Source organism: Varanus komodoensis, unplaced genomic scaffold (assembly GCF_004798865.1).
Source record: "Varanus komodoensis strain SLA01 unplaced genomic scaffold, ASM479886v1 scaffold101, whole genome shotgun sequence".
NCBI classification, from domain to species: domain Eukaryota; kingdom Metazoa; phylum Chordata; class Lepidosauria; order Squamata; family Varanidae; genus Varanus; species Varanus komodoensis.
The window spans coordinates 579282-598751 of record NW_025335275.1 but is presented as its reverse complement, the minus strand read 5'-3'; the positions used below and the strand labels follow the sequence as shown (position 1 = coordinate 598751).

Below are 19470 nucleotides of genomic sequence, written 5' to 3'. Positions count from 1 at the left end.
AGAGCTAAAATTAATTTAAATTAGTGCAAAAATACAATAAAGATCCAGCAAGAAGAATTACCAGGATAATCCCCTCAGACCCCGACATAACTAAGGAGATCTTTAAAGGTACCTGCATAGAGGGCTGTCTTGACCTAGCACAGAAGAGAAGGCAAATTTGGGGTTAGGTGGGCTGCAGCAGTGAGGCTGTTTTCAAGGACTGGGGGCCACCCCAGTTGCCACCCTCCAATCCTCTCTTGTGAGGCTGACACTTATAGGAAGGCCACAAGGATTGGGTGCTGTTTCCAGGTAGATTGCGGTTAGAAGAGGTGCCCCAACAGGTATTGTAGCCCCAAACAATCTAGAGTTTAAAAGGTTAGAACCAGTGCCTTGAATTGGGTCTGGAAGCACACAGTCAGCCAATGCAAGCAGGCCAGAACTGATCAGCCCCACACAGAAAACATTGCAGTAATCACCTAAGAGATAACCAGATAGTAGATTATTGAAATTATCTCTGTCCAGATAGGGGATAGCTTGGACACCAGCTGAAACAGGTAGAAGGCACTCTGAGCCACTGATGCTCAAGTGACAAAAATGGATAAGGAGCACCCCCAAGGTACTCAGGAGGAGTACAACTCCATCTAGAACAGGTTGAACATCCCCCATCCAGCCAGAGGAACCATTCACCACCAGAATCTCAGTCTTGCCTGGATATACTTGATTATAGAAACATAACAGGTTTCTGCTACATTCACAACAAGTTTTTCTCCATCTGCATGCCAGCTGTCTGCTAAGTTGTTTCACTGCTCTCAGCTCTGGGGTGTACCATATAACTGTATGAGCTCTACAAGGGAGAGGGTGCTTAGGGGCAATCATGTCAACTGCAAGGGACATATCTGCATTCCACAGAGCAACCAGGGCTTCGACAGAAGCACCAGTCATGTCAGCTGGAAAGTCCGCCAAAGCCCTCTGGAAAACATTCAGATCCATTAGTCCCTGGGAGCAGACCATTTTAATGGGTCCCCCAACCTTGCACAGGGAAAAATCAGTCTAAAGCTCAGCAGGCAGTGATATTACCATGACAGAGGGAATGAGTCGACACCCCCCACACTCAGAGCACCATCCTCACATGCAGCTGAGGCCAAGTCTAGAGTATGCCCTGCCAAATGTGTTGGGCCAATGACATGTTGGGACAGTCCCGAGGTTGTCATGATGGCCATGAAATCCTGAGCGGCTCTGGATAGGATGTGCTCAACATGAATGTTCCCCACAACCAGCAGCCAGGGGGACTCCAATATAACATCTAAGACTACCTCCATCGGTTCATATAGGGAGACTGATGGCTTGCAGGGTGGGGAGTCTACCAGCAGAATCCTCAATCTGTTTCCTCTCCCAACCTAAGGCGAAAACACTTCAGGCCAGTCATTGGATGTATAGAGCACCTGAAGAGAAAAAATGAATTTGTATAGACCATGGTCCTGGCCTTCACACCTACCCTTATGCTGAAATAAGTACCCTGGCAGACACATCTGGGAAAGACCAACTCCTCTCTGTTCACCCGCCCCGCCCCCAGGTCTCAGTTATACATGTTAGATCAGCAGGCTCATCCACAATTAAATTGTGACTGCACTGATCTGGCATTTAAGCAGAAAAACATCCCCACCCTTGTGGCATATCAAAGGGGCACACTCCCTCTGGTGTCAGCCCCTTTGGGGATACCGCTACCTGGGTGGCCCACCATCCAGCAGCAGGACTTTTATGCCAAGGAGGCAGCTGCTAGATGACTAGGCCAAGTACCTGGCCTGATGGACTGTGCCAGGCTGGGAAGAAAGCTGCCGAATGGGGCAGACAGCTACAGCAGGAGGTCTTGGATTGCCATGCAGCAGTTCTCTTCCCCACCATTCCCAAGCATCCTCACCAGAGTGTCCTGGCCAGAGTCTTCTTCCAGTCCTGTAGTAGCAGCAAGGCCTGCTTTTTAAGTTAAGAAGGCAGCTGCCAGATGGCCAGGCCAATGTGCCTTCACAAAAAGCTCAAAGATGAGCTTGAAAACAAAAAAAGGAAATGTATTAGAAGGGGAAGGAAGGCCAGACTAGAACGAAAAAGTACAAGCAGGTAGCATGGAATTGCAGGGTTGGTTTCAAGAAAGCTAAAACTGAGACTGAGCTGAGGTCAGTGAGAGAAACTAAAAGCAACAAAAAACCTTCAGATAAGTGCCTGGTAAAAGACAGAAGAAAGAAATGGTGATTTAACTACTCAATGAAGAATGCAACATGATAACAGATGACCAATTTTTAAGATTGAAGGGCTCATTTCCTATAGGCTTCTCCCAGAAGAGTCTATAACCTCCCTGCCAAAGGTGAATTATAAACTGAAGGAGCAGAATTACAGTTTGAGACTGATAGGCAAATTGTGAAGGGACACCTAATTACTCTGAACAAGTTCAAATCTCCAGGGCCTAATGAACTGCATCCTACAGTAATAAAAGGACTGGCAAAAGAACTCTCAGAACTACAGTGGTACCTTGGCTCACGAATTTAATCCATTCCACGACTCTGGTTGCGACCCAAAATGGTTGTGAGCCAAGTCAAATTTCCCCATAAGGTTCAATGTAAATAAGGTTAATTCATTCTGTAAGCATTTTTTAATCACAATAATTTGAAACAAAGTGACAAAGAACAAAGTAATAAAGAACAACAAAGACGACAGCCATTTCCCCCCTCAGCACGATCACAGCCATCCTCCCCTGAGCACAACCGCGATCATGCCCATCTTCCCTGCCCGAGTGCGACTGCGATCACGCCCACCTTCCCTGCATGAGTGCGACCGCAATCACAGCCATCTCCTCCCCCACCCCCGCCCCAGCATGTCAGCAATCGCACCCATGCAGGGAAGATGGGAGTTATTATCACCTGATGCGGAGTTTGCGACCTGAGGCAAAATGTTTCTGAAATTTCTGTTTGCGACCCAATTTGGTCATGAACTGAGGCATTCATGAGCTAAGGTACCACTGTACTATTATTTTTGAGAAATTATAGAGGATGAAAGAATTGCCAGATGACAGGAAAAAGGCTAATGTTTTTCCCTATCTTCGAGAAGGGAATAAAGGAGGAACTTGGAAAATACAGACCAGTCAGTCTGGAAAAATTCTGGAGCAAACTATCAAGCAGTCAGTCTGCAAACACCTTAAAACAATGCAGAGATTTAAACATTGTATGCCATCCTGAGATTTTTATATGATGGCTTATAAAAGCTTTTAATGATGCTGATGATGTACAGGTGTGAAAGCTGGACAGTAAGAAAGTGGACACATAAAAGATTGATGTATTTGAAAAGTATTGCTGAAAGAAAGCTTTGTGAATACCTTGGGCCTACAGAAAGACAACCATGTGAAGTCCTAAATTAAATCAAGCCAGAACGTTCCCTGGAAATAAAAATGATAAAACTGAAACTGTTGTACTTTGGACACATCATGAGAAGAAAAGACCCTCTTGACAATACTAAGGAAAGTCCAAGTCATAAGAAAAAGACCAAGGAAGGAAACCTAGCTGAACAGGGCTGCCAAGGACAGAATATTTTGGAGGCCATCATTGATAGGGTTACTGTAATTTAAGGACAACTTGATGGTTGGGAATAGATCTGAGAAAGAATATTGATAATGAAAACTGGGAAAATATTTGGACTAAGAAAATATTGACATATATGTCAGCAAGAATGAAAGAAAAAATATAAATTAGTATGGGAAAGGTATTTAACCCCTGTAAAGTTATTAAATAGATAACAAATATTCAAATTTATGTGGACAAGACACTTGGACTTGACCGACCTACCACTTGTTTACCCTTGCCCTTCATGGCTACCCATCAAAACCAAGGATGGGACGTATACCTGGGTCCAGGAGGAAGTTAAAACCTCTCTTAGGGAGGTTCCGGTTCCCACCCCCTTGAAGGAGGTGGTGGTCAGGCCCATCCTGAAGAGGGCAAACCTGGACCCAGAGATGGCTTCTGATTATAGACCAGTGGTACCAGGGCAAAGTGGTCCAGCGGGTGGTGGTCCGGCAGCGCCAAGCTCTTTTAGAGAAAACTGACCATCTGGTTCCATTTCAGTTCTGGTTATGGGACAGAAACTGCCTTGGTCACTCTGTATGATGACCTGTGCAGGGAGAGCAACTGGCGAACTGCGTCCATGTTGGTTCTCCTGAACCTCTCAGTGGCTTTTGATACCATTGACCATGGAATCCTTCTGGATAGGCTGGCTGGGTTAGGGGCTGGAGGCACTGCTTTGCGGTGGTTCCACTCCTACTTGGCTGACCAATTCCAGAAGGTGGTGCCAGGGAACTGTGGCTCTGCACCATGGCAACTTTGCCATGGAGTTCCAAAGGATTCCGTTTTATCCCCCATGCTCTTCAGTATCTACATGAAACTGCTAGGAGAGGTCATCTGGTGGTTTGAACTATGGAGTCATCAGTATGCTGATGACACCTAGCTCTACCTCTCTTTTACATCTAATCCAGGTGAGACAGTGGATGTCCTGAACTGGTGCTTGGCTGGGGCGATGGACTGGAGGAGTACAAATAAATTGAGGCTTGATCCAGACAAGATGGAGGTTCTGCTGGTAGGTGGTTTAGCCTGCCTGGTAGGTGTTTCTAACGCTGTTCTGGATAGGATTGCACTCTCCCTATAGGACAGAGTGTGCAGTTGGGAGTGCTCCTTGATCTGGAGCTGTCCCTGGAATCTCAGGTGACGGCTTTGGTAAGGAGCGCTTTCCTTCAGCTTCAGCTGATTTATCACCTGTGTCCCCACCTGGATGAGCAGTGCCTGACAATGGTGACCCATGCACTGGTAACTTCCCAACTGGACTACTGTAATGTGCTGTACATGGAGCTGCCCTTAAAGGCAGTCCAGAACCAGTTAAATTGGTTCAATAGTGCTGCCAGACTGGTAACAGGGACCAGCAGGTATGAACATATAACACCGTTTATAACACCTTTACCACCTACAATGGCTACCAGTTGAAGCCCAGACCCAATTTAAGGTGTTGGTGATAAACTATGAAGCCCTAAATGGCTTAGGACCTGGTTACCTGAAGGAGCGTCTCCTGCCATATGTAACTGCCTGCCCCTTAAGATTTGGGGCAGAGGTCCTTCTCCAGGAGCCCTCCTTGAAGGAGATTAGGAGGGTGACTACCCAGAGAAGGGCCTTCTCTGCGGTGGTGCCCTGACTGTGGAACATGCTCCCCAGAGAGGTTCGCTTGGCACCGTCACTTTATTCTTTTTGGTACCAGGCTAAAACCTTTTTATTTCCCCAATATTTTAAGGTTTGACTGTTATTTTAATATGGGTTCTATTGTCAGAAATTGATTAGAATGCTGTGTTTTATTTTTTTGTCTTACTGTTAAACTGTCCCAAGACTTCAGTAACAGAAAGTCTAAGTAAGTTTTAAATAAATAAATAAATAAAATTGGAGGTGTGGTTATGAAGTGGGTACATATTTTCTTATGTGGTAGGAATGTGAATATATAATGAAGTTTTAGAGAGGGGTTTTCAAAGAGAGTAGTAAAATATTAAGTTTAAATATCTAAATATGCCCTGAGAGCACATTACTTTCAATATTTGTTAGAAAACAACAGAGTTGGAATAGTAAAGAAACAAACTTAATTACAGCTGCAAGATTAATTAAGGCAAAGAATTGGAAAGCAAAATGTTATTTTCAATTGTGTGATTTGTATAGATAAGTTTAAAATATAGCTATTAATGATAAATTAGCTTGTGATATTAAAGTGAGAAAAGCATATATAAAAAAGAATAATTTTGACAAGATTTGGGATTTATTTACTGATTTTGAGTTTTAAAAAAGGAAAGGATTCAAACCTTAACAAGTCAGTATAATTTTGGAAGGGGGATGAAGCTTCTTGAAAGACTTTTGAAAAAAGTTTTTATCATGCATCAAATGGTCCCATTAGTGGGATGCATAGTGTCTTTCATGATCTATTCTAATTGTACATTTAAAGTTGTTTTAATTTTAATTGTAAGTTTTTCTTTTCAATGTATTTTACATTGTAAAATTAAAAAATAAAAAGACAACTTGATGGCACAAAACAACAACCTTCCTGGTGGACTGTAGGAATGCTGTGGACATAATATGTTTTGACTTGAGTGAAGCTTCTGACAAAGCATATCATATCCCGATATAGCAAATTAATTAAAAGTTGGATAGGTGAAACAACTATCAGCTGGATCTTCAGTTACCTATGCAATCAGAGTGTTTATCAATGAGACTTTAACTAGGGTGAGGTAACAAGTGGGGTTCAGTGTTGGGCCCAGTGCTCTGTACCTTTTTTTTAATTATTTGGATGAGGAGGTACAGGGAACACTTCTCAAATCTGCAGATAACATCAAACTAGGTGGGATAGCTAGAACCCTGGGAAATACAACAGACATAAGTGTGACTTTAATAGGCTGGAAAAGAGGCAATTGCTTCATTGGCCAGCATTAACAGAAATATATCCAAACTATACAAAGTACTAATTTCCCCTCTATTCAGCCCTGTTCAGTCCTATCACATCATCCTCTCATTCAATCCTCTCATCTGGAGTACTCTGTTCTGGGAAGCATACATTAAGAAAGCAGAAGAATAACTGGAGGAGGTTCAGAGGAAGACAACAAAGATGATCGGGAGGCTGGCAATGAAATCCTATGAGGAGAGAAAGAATTAGCCATGCTTAGCCTAGGGAAGGAAAAGCTGAGGGGAGATGTGATCGCACTCTTTAAGTACTTGAAATGTTGTCACACAGAGAAAGGTCAGGATTTTTTCTTGATTATCTACCCAAGAGTACAGGGCATAGAATAATGGGCTTAAGTTACAGAAAGCCAGATTCTGGCTGAACATGAGGAAAAAATCCCTGATCGATAGAGCAATATGACAATAGAGTCAGTTACCTAGTTTGGTTGTGTGCTCTCTTACACTGGAGGCATTCAAGATGCAGTTTGACAGTCATTTGAGAGGGATGCTTTAACTTGAAGCCTTGCATTGATTTTGGCCCAATGGCCTCACAGGCCTCTTCCAACTCAATACAGTCAGTATTCTATGACTGTATGATTCTATGAAAGGCACCGTGGCCCTGATGATAATTGCTGTATCAAATAACCCTGGATTAGCTGGCTTTTCCCCCACATACAATTCACCTCCTGCTCCCCACTTCCTTAAAGCTTTCTGCCTTAAAAAAAAAATCCAATGCTGGCTATACATCCTTTTTGCAAATAGGGTTACACTTTGGAGAAAAGATCCTTCAAAGACAAACTTTAGAGAATATATAAATAAGCATTCATAAATCCATGCAGTTGTGGTCTTGTGGGCCTGAGCACCATGCAACCACTTATTTTCACAATTTTGTCTCTGGCAGGAATTTATTACCTAAATATGTAACCAGTGATCTGAAAAGTTTCTCTTGCTGGATAGCTGTCAGGACATTTACCTGTTGCTGGGCTGAATTTTCTGTCTATGGGTTTACCTGGGTAACATTCTTTTAAAAATAATTTGCCTTCCCCACATATCAAGACAGTTAAAAAAAGAAAGCTACCTATTTCTATGTGATGATCATCATCTATGGGGCTTCCATAATCCTACACAGATGAAGTGGTATTCAACAACTATAGCACTTAAATGGGAACTCTGAAGGAGCAATTCCTGCCATATATACCTGCTTGCCCCCTAAGGATGGAGGTCCTTCTTCAGGAACCCTCTTTGAAGGAGATCAAAAGAATAGCTACCCAGAGACCAGTGTTCTCTGTGGTGGCACCCCAGCTTTGGAACTTGGTCTTCAGAGAGGTGCATCTGGTGCCAACACTTTATTTTGACACCAGGCCAAACCCTTTTTATTTCCCCAATGGGTTTTTATTTGTTGATGATGCTGTGCTTTATTCTTGTACTGCCATACTGAGACCCCAGTGAAGGATGAGATAGACATGCTTTTAAAAAATAAAATAAAATAAAAATAAACTCAGGATTGTAACTATCATTTTTTGAAACTTCATGATGAAGGGGAAAAACCAATTTACAAATTGCTTACTAGTCACTTTTTATCTGAGTTCTCTCAAATCTAGGTGGCTAGTTCACCTTACCAAGGACACTTCCCAATATCCAATGTTATATTCGACTAGTAGCATATTCATGTTTTACAATGCTAGAAAGCTAAAAAAAATGTTTACAACCTGATTATACAGCTGCTCCCACAGCTGTATAAACAGTTAATGGATAAATACCATAGAAGTGGTTGCTACTGAATTTGGCTTTCTTGTCCATGCAACCAGAGCCAATACCTAGTAAGAAAAGGAGATCCCAAAGTGCCTTGCTGCCATTCATTTCCAAACCAAGAGAATCAAGGAAAAACCAAGAAGTTTTCTTACTTAGAATGGCTAGCTAAATTGAGACTCCAAAGCAGTCAGGATCCTAATGGCCTTACCATTTTTAACCAGGATGTAATAAAAAGTTTACCCATCAGTTCACTTGAAAAGAATTCAACTGTCAGAAAGGTGAGCCACGCTTTGGAGTTGTAGTTCTGCAATTAGCTATGGCCAAGCAGAGATCCTCAATCACTCTCAAGCCCTTCCTATTGTGTAAAGCTGAACATAGTAAAGTACCTGACCTTGTAAAAGTTTAGGTGTTCTATTCCCTGAACTTGTAAAATGTAGCTGTTCCATGTCCTGAACTACTGTACAAACTACAGAGTAGCCACAAGAATAGAAAAGTTGGCCACACCAGAAATTACAGTTTGGTAGAAGATGCTATCTAAAGTAGACACAATAGTTTTCCTGGAGTTCTTGTTTTAAAGGACTTTTGGGAGAGGTCAAAAATGGAAAATCAAAGAACTTAGAAAGATGTTGAAGTCCACAGAAAAGAAAAAAGAAAAAGAAAACCTGCCACAAGGTAGCAAGCTTGAAAGAGGAAGAAATGTGCATCTCAAACAACCCTTCAAACCAAAGCTACAAGAGAAAAAGTAGAGCAGCAACATAGTAAAAGCTGCTAACAAGACAGTAACAATAGCCCCTATCTACCCCATCAATATACTCGTCACAATAAACCCTTCACAGGAGGTAGCTTTCTTTAGCAAGGTGAATTTCTAAGAGGTCTAAAATCTCCTGTTCCTGTATGAACAAGTGAGTTTTCTTTCCATGGTCACCCCGAGGCTGGTTTTACTTTTGATGCAATGCTGGATTCTGAAATTCTAATGTCAGTGGTTTTGTGTGTTTAATGTGTGATATGATTGTATCCTGAACTGTTGCTAGACTTGAGTGCATGAAGGCCTGGCCCTAAAACTTTCTCCCAGAGTCTTGGAATCCTACTGGCTCCACTAGTCTTCTGAGACAAATGCAAATAAGATGTTATCTCCTTGACTGCCACACAGGTGGTGATTTTCAAAGAAGGATTACAGCAGTTTAATGTGCTCATAACAGTAAATGTCTAATGATCAGTTAGTAGAGAAAGAATGGTTGGATGGGAAAAGATAGACTGGACTTTTAATAAAAACTGGTAATGTAGGAAGCACATCACTGCAGTGGCTGCATTCACACAAAGAAAGGGCTTAGCATTATCACTTAATAAAACTCTTGGTTTTTTGCTCTCTCAAAGAAACCTAGAATCAGAACTACAAATCCTGGCTTTTCAAAGCAACAACAAAATAAATTCTTCTGATTCAGATGGAACACTAAGCCTTTTCATCCTACTGCTTAGTGAAGCTACATCTTATGAAGAGGAAGAACCAGGTAGCAGCAATTGGCCAGCATTACTTGTGAACAATAAGACAGGATTCTTTAAAATTTTGACTTCCTCTGTGCGAACACAGTCACTGTTCCAGGATGCCAGAACAAAGCGAAAGGAAATAAAATGCATTTTCTCAACTACCTTTAAACATAAACCTTTCCCAAACCTAGAAATGATTCATCCTGGGTGAAATTCTAAAGAATGACACCATTTTAAATAGGCAAACAGATTGTCTCAGGCTATTAACTGTCACAAGATAACCAACTCTAAGTTATCAGGAATAAAAAGAATTATGTGTGGCTCTTGACTAGTACACAATTAACTTTAAAAATAACAGATTAATTACAAGGGAAACAGTGAACGAGCCAACAGAATGTACAAGAGAAATCACCACCTCCAAAGACCACTTCTGTGATAGGCTGAACCAGCCAGAAGCAGCACTGCTTCCAAGGCAGATATCACACTACTCATCACTGGCAGCAGACATACTAACCCCGTCTGAAGTTTTAGGCTCTTTTCTAAGGACATTTTCTGTAGGGAAATGACAAGCTGAAAAGTATTCAGGAGAGAAGTACAAGGACAATAGAGATTGGGGAAAAAAACCAGAAAGTCCTGCCTACATTCAGCCTAAGAGAAGTTTAAAAAGAACATACACTAACATTTGCATATATTTTAGTCATACATGATTGTTCTGCGGATTTGCACAGTAATAAATAAGGTACAAAGGCAAAATTCACAATTTTTTGTTCATATTCAAGCAAACTGGCAGAGTTCTGTAAAAGAACTAGCTGACCATAGTATCTCAACCATCGTTTAATACAGCAGTTTTCAACCTTTTTAAAGTTTGGGGACCAGCAAAAATCGGAAAATTATTTCAGGGACCGCTGATGCAGAAATAGAAAGCATTATATACATAATACTACATTTAAAAACTAATACAAAAATACTGTATCAAAAAAAGAAGAAAATTCTCTAAAATAACCAGAAACTGAGCAGTAAAAATACTAATAAAATTGAATATTGAAATTAAATGTAACCAAATACAACTGATTATTTTAGAGAGAAATATGTAATTCAAATAAGGTTACTGCAAAATCTGCTGTTGCTTCAAGAATCTGTGATCAAAAATTTTACAATAGTAAAATACAAAATTAATTTAAAAGCAATATTATGCTCATGGCAAATAGCAAATACAAATTCAAATACAATATTAATTAATAGTGGGGAATCACTTGGATGGTGGCCAATGACGAGCAGCGTCCCCCAGGGCAGCTCTGGGACCCATCCTGTTCAATCTTTTCATCAATGACCAGGAAGAAGGGGTGACCAGTCTGCTGCTCAAATTTGCAGACAATACTAAAATGGGAGTGGTGGCCACAACTGAGCTGGTACTCCAGATTGAGAAGTATCTGGACAGACTATGGAAGCGGGCAGGACAACAGGATGGCATTCAGTGCAGGTAAGTGCAAGGTCTTGCACTTGGGACATAGGAATGGGTGTCACAAGTGCTTCTCTTCAGCCAGTGGACAAGTGGCTGAAGAGAAGCACTTGTGAAAGGGTTCTCAGGGTGCTGGTTGATTGCAGGCTAGATGTGAGCCAGCAGTGTGACATTGCAGTCAAGAGGGTGAACACCACCCTAGCATAGCCAGAAGCGTGGCTTCTAGATTGAGAGAGGTATTACTACTACTCTATAGGATTCCGGTGCGCCTGCAACTGGAGTACTGTGTTCAGTTCTGAGCTCCACACTACAAGGAGGATATATCTAGGTTGGAATCAGTGCAATGTACTGCCATGAGGATGGTGGCTGGATTGCATGGGAAGCCATATCAGGCAAGACTGAGGGAACTGTGTCTTTTCAGCCTGGAGAAGAGGAGACTCGGAGGGGATCTGTTGGTGACATATAGGTACATTAGGGGGTGCCATACAGAGGTGGGTAGAGATCTGTTTTCCCCTGCAGAGGAGGGCAGGACACGTTCCAATGGAGCAAAACTTAGGGAACCAAGGTTCAATTCAGATGCCAGGAAATACTTCCTGATCCCTAGAGAATGGAATGGACTTCCACGGGAGGTGGTTGAAGCCCCATCAGCGACAGTGTTCAAGGATAGGCTGGACATCACATGATAGGCATGTTATGAGCGGAGCAACTGGTCAGACTGGATGGTCTGGGAGACCCCTTCTGACTCGCTGTTTCTATGTTCTACATTAACAGAACAATACAAAATCAAACAAAGTTATTTAATACAATAATAATCATAATGTTAAATAATAAAATACAAAGAACCCCACCCACTGAAACTCCCATACACACCAGCACAGACTAGGTAAGAAAGGACTCGCCACACAATCCCACCTGAGTGTTTTCCTTCCCAGTAGAAAACACAGCAGAAAAAGGAACAGGCCTGGTCACTGGGACCCTGCCCAGAGGGTAGACCTGGTATGGCCCAGCTCCTAGCTATCTCCTATTGAGCTGTCTCTCCCCTCTCCAGCCTCCTTGGCAGAGGAAATGGTGGAGAATTGGCAGCGAGAGCACAGCTAGCCCAGCGCTGGTCCTGGTGAGATGCTGCTGTCGTGTGCATGCACAACAGCAGCTCTTTCGTGGTCCAGCAAGAAATGCCAGCAGACCTGCCACAGTCCATGGACTGGCAGTTGAAAACCACTGGGTTAACTGATTATGTCAGAAATATGACACAATCCCTTCAAGATGGCCTCAGTAATTTATTAAAGAAGCAGTATCCTTGGCTGTTCAGCTGTTGGGTCTTGTTGGGGGAATCTGAGTACACAGTAATTGCAGACTAGGAGACTGTAGAACTTGTGATGAGTTAGTCTTTCAAAACAAAGAAAAGAAACCAGGACATTTTGAAAGATAACATCTGCTCACCTGACCCATTTGCAGTCTTCAATCTCAGAGTTCCCAGCAAAAGCAATAGCATGCACACATGTGTACATGCACATGCAAATATACGAATGAGAGGGACCTGCGTCACACATTAACGTAGGATTATCTTGTTTCACCCTTCATTCATGGAAGGTTTTGCTTCATGTTTTATCATTTCTTCCCAAAACTCAAGGAAGTGAAGAGGCAAGACTCTTATGGACACCGTAAAACCCTAACCAGATTAACCAAATTATCCATTGCATGGCAGTCAACTACACACCAGGAGACTTCACCCTGATCACAGTTCTTCAGCATCAAAAGCATGCATTTTGTATTACATAATATTCACCATCTATTTTAATGAGCTATTTTAACAACTTTTGCAATAACCTGAGTAAATTTGAAATCCAAAGGAGCAAAAGTTGGATTAGCAGCAAGGAGAGGTTGCTTTTCTTTTATTCCAACATCCAATTCAGTCATGAACTAGTCACATAAGCAAGCTTCCACCCAGCCACAGTAATGGCATAATAATACTGGCATACATGTTAAAAGGTTTAGATTTCATATCTACAGTATGTTTTGAATGTGCCTAATACAGCAGGTCCAGTAATGGGTTAATGGGTTGTGGTAACCAAACCACAACACAAATTCATCACGTATTACAAGAGATTAGAGCATACAAGGTATCAAATCACCTATTTTGCAATGTTCATAGTACAGATGCCAGCCATTTCACCCCATGCTTACCACATCAGCTATAAACCCACTAAGTGTAAGCTCAAGATATTCCTCAAAACCATCTCCAAACTCTAATCATTGAGCAAGAATAATAACTAAAGCACACACATAGAGCACTATGATTATAGGCCTTATGGAAATGGCCTATAAGGGCTTTGAGTCCAACCCCATTCAAAGTAAGAGCTTCTTTTGATAATTTCAGAAGAACAATCTGGCTCTCTTCAGACTTCCTTCCACATCCCCATTTCTCACTAGCTGAAAAGAAATCTTACCTACTAACAAGCAGAGACATACAGTAGAAAAGTGTTTCTATCCCACAAGCTAAAAGCTGCATGCACAGCCTCTCCCTGATTTACCTGGGAGCCTAGGGCAGCAAAGACATCTCTTTTAAATGGACAGAGCTTACAAAATACGCACAGGATTGGCATGATTGAACTGTTGCTGGATCTGACAAGAGCACAGAAAAGTGGAAGCTGTATGTGAACTAGAAAGATTCAGTTCAGATCTCAATAAGCTCAATGATCTTATTGGCTCTTATCTACAGTATTTCTCTTCAATATAATGATAATAGTGGCCTAGTATCATGGTGGCTGAAGTATTCATACGGCAGCTGCTGCTAACAGCTCACATAAACATATGCTTAAAATACCAATTTGTACTCAACCAAATAAACCTGTGAGCACTTCATGTGCTGCTCCTAAACTGAGAGAGCTGGCTTTATAGTATCTTCTCCCAATATTCAAGAAAAACTATTTTATTGTAAACTGGCTGGCCCTCAAGTCCTAAAACAAGCTTTGATTATTTTCTTTACATTTTAAAGCACACTACTCCAGTTTTAATTTCATTTAACCTTAACTTTGTTTAAAATTATCTGCCTGCTCCTATTCACTTCAGTCCCATTTTGATTTCTTCTGCTCTAGAATCATAATAGATATTCACATTCAGTTTTCACTATAGGACACAGCTACTTTATTAATTTAGCTACTGATGTGCTAATTTGAGAAAGCATGGATGAGGAGCCACTATATAGGTTAGCTTCTGGTACTTCAGTTCACATTTTAAAAAGCCAAGTGGCTGATATGTCCTCAGTTTTATAAGTTTGTGGAATGTTTCTGGGAAACTGCGCAGGTAAAAACTTCTGTGAAACTTGTCAACCTGTCTTAAGAGTAAGAAGCGCATACAGTCAGTTAACTAAACGTGCTCCCACGACTGAAAACTGAATCGGTACGGGATACCCTCCATCTGACTATACTCGACAGTAAATGTACAGCTCTCCAGGTGGACCTATAGTGACAGAGATTTCCCAAGAAATTCTTGAAAAGAGAAGTGACATAATAAACCCTGCCGGTTGCTGCAAAAGTTATATGGGGCTAAAGTCTTCCCCGCTTGGAGGCCGCGTATATCGTGTCTTATAAGTCCCTTCCTGAATTCAGATGTGAAACGGAAGCTGCACTCTCCACATGTTCAGAAATACTTGGCCTCAAGCTGAAAGTGGCTCCCAAACAGGCCTCCTTCGCTCCACGACCATAAACAGAGGCAGCTTTTTGTGCTGAGAGGAAAGAAACCCCCAGGAGGAAACAGGACAGCTCTCTGCAGCCGTTCATTCTTCCTATCTGTTTTTCATTCATTTGTTCCATACCCTCCTGGCTAGGCCCCGCCCGCCATCCGAGCAGCCAGAACTTCTCTACTCACGGCTATAAAGGGCGAGGCAAGCCGCGTCCGGCCCAGTACGGGCCTCGAGACGAAGTGCCTGCTGCTCCTGGTGCCGCTGAATCTCGCCGTTGGCATCGCCAATGGTCAGGAGCCGCACGCCAGGAAAAACCGACGCCGACGCCATCTTGGCATCCCAGGCCCGCTCCGCGGCGGCGGCTGCTGCAAAGGCTGAGGACGACAAGGCGGAACGCAGCGGCGGCAGAGGGGCGGAAGCCACTCCTGCCGAGCTCAGCCAGGTGCAGCAAAGGACCGGGGAAAGGGCGCCCCCGAACCGCCGGCGGAGCGAAAGACTGCTTGGAGCAGCATGGCCCCTTAGAAAAGACCAGCGAACGCCCTCTGTCGCTTGGAAAGGGAATGATGAACATTCAGGGCATTCATGAGGCAGAGGAGAGAGCAGAGAACTAACTGTAGATATTAAAGGATCTTCAGCTAAAAGATCTTACATGTCCGAGGAAGGGTCCTGTATGGCTGCCAGACTGCGGATTGCTCTGTCTTCCGAGTTACGATTCGCTCGCCTTCTCTTGGCTTTTCCGGTAAAACTTTCCTATCTGGCTTTTTAAACTGCTTTCAGTGATTTTAATGTTTTAGCATGCTTTGTCGATCTTTCAGTATAACAGCTGCTTTATGTGATCTACTGTACCTTGGCTTAGTGGAAGTGTGATATGAACATTCTAAAAGTTAGTAAGAGGAAAAACAACAAACAGGCAAACATAGCAATGAAGGTGCAAATTCAAGTCAAGCAGGCACGACTAGAAGCTTCTTTCCCATGTATTAAGTTACACTGGTGACCTACAGAATTCACTGACAGTAATTTGCTTAGATGAGTTTGAAAGAGGCTAGACAAATTCATTGAGGATGCAACGGAGCATCAGCAGATGAGACAAGACTGGATCTTCTTGAGGGCTTTTTAGAGATTCCTGGCTGACCACTATGAAGGCAGTAGAGGTGGTCCCTTGGTTATGGATGAATTGCGTTCCGGATAAAAGTCCTTATGTCTAATTTGTAACTTGGATCACAGGAGTAAACCAAATGTTTGTCTTAGTATATGTGTATTTTACCTTTCTATACATACAGAACACTTAAGAAACACTTCCATATTCACTAAACCACCTTAAACACAGTACAGCATTGTAATGATAATACTAACAACAACACGGTAATAGTAAAGTAACTACAGGTACTGAATTGAGGGAGAGAGAATCTATATGTATGTAAGTATGCAGAGTTGTAAAAACAAAAGATATATTTCTTAAAGCAGTGTAGAACATTCTTGAGGTAACATTAAGCCTAACATTAACTGATGATGATAGAGATGGACCTGATGCTGCAGAGTCAGGATTTGATTGTGCTGCTGTGCAGAGGGAGGTTACCACTGGAGTCACTTTCTTGAAGAAAGCCTCAAAGGTTGTTTCTATAGCCATTTTCTTTTTCTCATCATAAATGTCCTTGTAGCAGCTGAGGGCCTGGTTACAAGGGCAAATGCTACAGAAAAACCAAAGGGTAACTATGCACCCTAACCATGCCCCAAATCACATTGGCTTGGGTAGATGACACATCACCAAACACGTTGCATAGTTCCCTAGAGATACATTGTATAGTTCTCTAGAGATAGCCATGACTATCTCCAATGAACTACATGGTCACTGATGATGCAACATCAAACACAATGTGTAATTCCCTAGAGATATTCATGACTTTTTCTAAAGATATTCATATTTGTAAGTATGGGTTGTTCATGTCTTAGCAAGAAGTCCATTTGGCCTTGTCTACCTTCTGTTATGTGGGCTTTGAAGTTACATGGACATGTATGTTAAAGTGATATATAACAGCTGTGTCAGCCTTAAGGTTACACAGTGCCTAGATCTGCTAATTGGCTAAGTGCTTTTTCATACTGTTCTTGCCATAAGCTAGTATTGATACTGATCACCTGATTGGCAAGGTTATACTATGGTGAATAGGCAAGGTTTTGTTATGGTTGATGGGAGTAAGGGAAGCTGCACTACATTTAATTAATGCAAGCTCACTAGCAAACTCCCTAAACAAGTATCTACTCATTATTTCTCATGATGTTATGCATCTGTCTTTTATTCATCTTTGTTGTCAAGAGCCCTAAAACTAACCCAGGCAAGATGGAAGGCACTGATGGTCCATACCTATGCTAATGACACAAGTTTCTCCTCTTCCTGGGATCTCATGTCAGCTTTCTATGTAGTCTGGAGATCTGCATATTCTGGTGACTGTACATCCTATTATCAGCACTGATTTCCTCCCACTGTCACTGGTCTCTTAATGTCCTTGGTTATTATGACCTTGGCTGCTGAGAATGACCATGTGAGAGTGGGAATGCCATTTTTAATTGCTAACCTGACCTCAGCTCATTTGTAGCCTGTTTTGTGTAACGTATGAACCCAGAATGGTGGGTTGTTTAGGGATCATCAAAACTCAAGCAAAACACAGATTGGTTTAACAGAACTGAGCTTGTTGATAAATTCCAGTCCAGCAATAGCATGCATTTGGAGCAGGGGTCCTCAAAGGAGTCCCCCTTTTTCAACAGGGGGCCAGTTGAAAGGCGGCGACAGTGGGCACAGGCTGGCAAGGGGGCCTGTGAGGCAGTGGTGGCAGCGGATGCACACAGGGAGGAGGTGGCGGCTTGCTCGCTCGGAGATCGTTTTCTCCAAGCGAGTCCAAAACAATCTCCAAGTGAGCAGGCCACCGCCTGGCCAGGCGTGCAGCGAGGCAGCGGAGGGCCCGCACGTGGCGAGAGAGGAGGCGGTGGCATACAGCAAGTCCACAAAACCTCTGAGGCAGGCCAGATAAATGGGCATGGTGGGCCAGATCCAGCCCGCGGGCTGTAGTTTGAGGACCCATGATTTGGAGTCTTTTTGTGTTACAGTTAGGCTTTTCATGGCTTTTGACCTTACTGTTTACCAACCTTTTCCTCTCTAACCATATATATTTGGCATTGGAGGATAGGTAAAGGTAAAGGTTTCCCCTTGACGTTACATCCAGTCATGCCTGACTCTAGGGGGCGGTGCTCATCTCTGTTTCCTAGCCGAGGGAGCCAGCGTCTGTCCGCAGACACTCTCCGTGGTCATGTGGCCGGCATGACCAAACACCGAAGTGCACGGAACGCTGTTACCTGCCCACCAAAGTGGTGCCTTTTTATCTACTTGCATTTGCATGCTTTCGAACTGCAAGGTTGGCAGGAGCTGGGACGGAGCAAGGGGAGCTCACCCCATTGTGCAGATTCGAACCGGTGACCTTTCGATCTACCAGCCCAGCAGCACAGCAGTTTAAACCCCTGCGCCACCTGCAGTCCAAAAAGAAGGTTTTATAGTTTATGAAACCATTATTTATGAAGTTTCAAATACCATTTTTCTATTCATCTATATTTTTCAAATATCTCTTGATAAAGAACACTTGGAGCTATATTCATCCCCATCTTTCCTACTCCTTCCAGCCTAGGATTGGAGAATACATTTCTAGGAGTGGAGAATACAAATGGGTATCCTATTTTTCTCAGGTGAGACAAGCTCAGTTTATGATTGGTGGTGCTAGGGAGTGTGGGTTGTTCATGAAAGGACTCAAAGAACATCTAAAACTTGATCAGGCTTACCATGGATCATCCCCCACTTCCTTCCCCCTTGGCCCTTCTGTTTATATCTCAGGGAATGCAGTGACAGGGCACATATTGTCTCCTCTCTCTGCAGTAACTGCAGCCATTTTATGGTCACAACAGCTTTTCTCATCTTATTTATTATGTGTGTACATCTTGCCTTTTTTGCTTTCAAGGCAGCTTACATAATTCTCCTCCTCCTTTCAATCTTATCCTCGAAACAACAACCCTGTGAGGTAGTCTGTGATTGGCCCAAAGTTACTCAGCTCCGTGAGTCTGCGCTAGAACCCGGATCATCTGAGTTCCAGTCTTACACTCTTAACCATGATACCACACTGGCTTTTAAGCAAGAATGGAATAGGGATCTAGACCGTCTCCTTTTTCCAAACCATTGGTCTGTAACTAAACCACCTGTGGATCTCAGATTACAACTTATTCAGAAAAAACTTCTGTTCCATGGATATTGGGTATCACAATTTTTCTTTAATTAGGACTTGCCTAAGCTGGCTAATTGCTGGAGGTCTTAATGCTTCTTGTCACTTTATATTTTGGCAATGCCCAATCATTGCCTATATTTAGGAGGAGGTTATTAAATGGATACATCATATCTTGGAATACTCAATATATAGTGATGTAGATGTCCTAAATTATTTATGAACCACCTGGAAGTTGACGCACAGTAACTATAAATGGATTCTTCATACCCTTTTCACAGCTGAAACAGTACTATAATATTAGAAGGATACTCACCTCCTATAATTCAATGAATTGAGGACCTAATGATGCTTTCAACA

At 42.5% G+C, this 19470-nt stretch overlaps 1 protein-coding gene across 6 annotated transcripts in view; it reads right to left on the bottom strand.

Annotated features, from left to right (window-relative positions):
- The window catches only part of CARM1 (coactivator associated arginine methyltransferase 1), a 127496-nt gene extending 112270 nt beyond the window's left edge, over window positions 1–15226 (bottom strand). For 2 of the 6 annotated variants that reach the window (XM_044419305.1, XM_044419308.1), the window contains exon 1: window positions 15040–15225. In XM_044419305.1, the coding sequence (XP_044275240.1) occupies window positions 15040–15184 (145 nt within the window). In that variant the 5' untranslated portion in view covers window positions 15185–15225. Of the gene's footprint in view, window positions 1–15039 lie in introns of all 6 variants that reach the window. The other 4 variants (XM_044419304.1, XM_044419309.1, XM_044419306.1 and 1 more) reach the window with 4 other exon arrangements.
- Between the last annotated feature and the right edge of the window lie 4244 nt (window positions 15227–19470).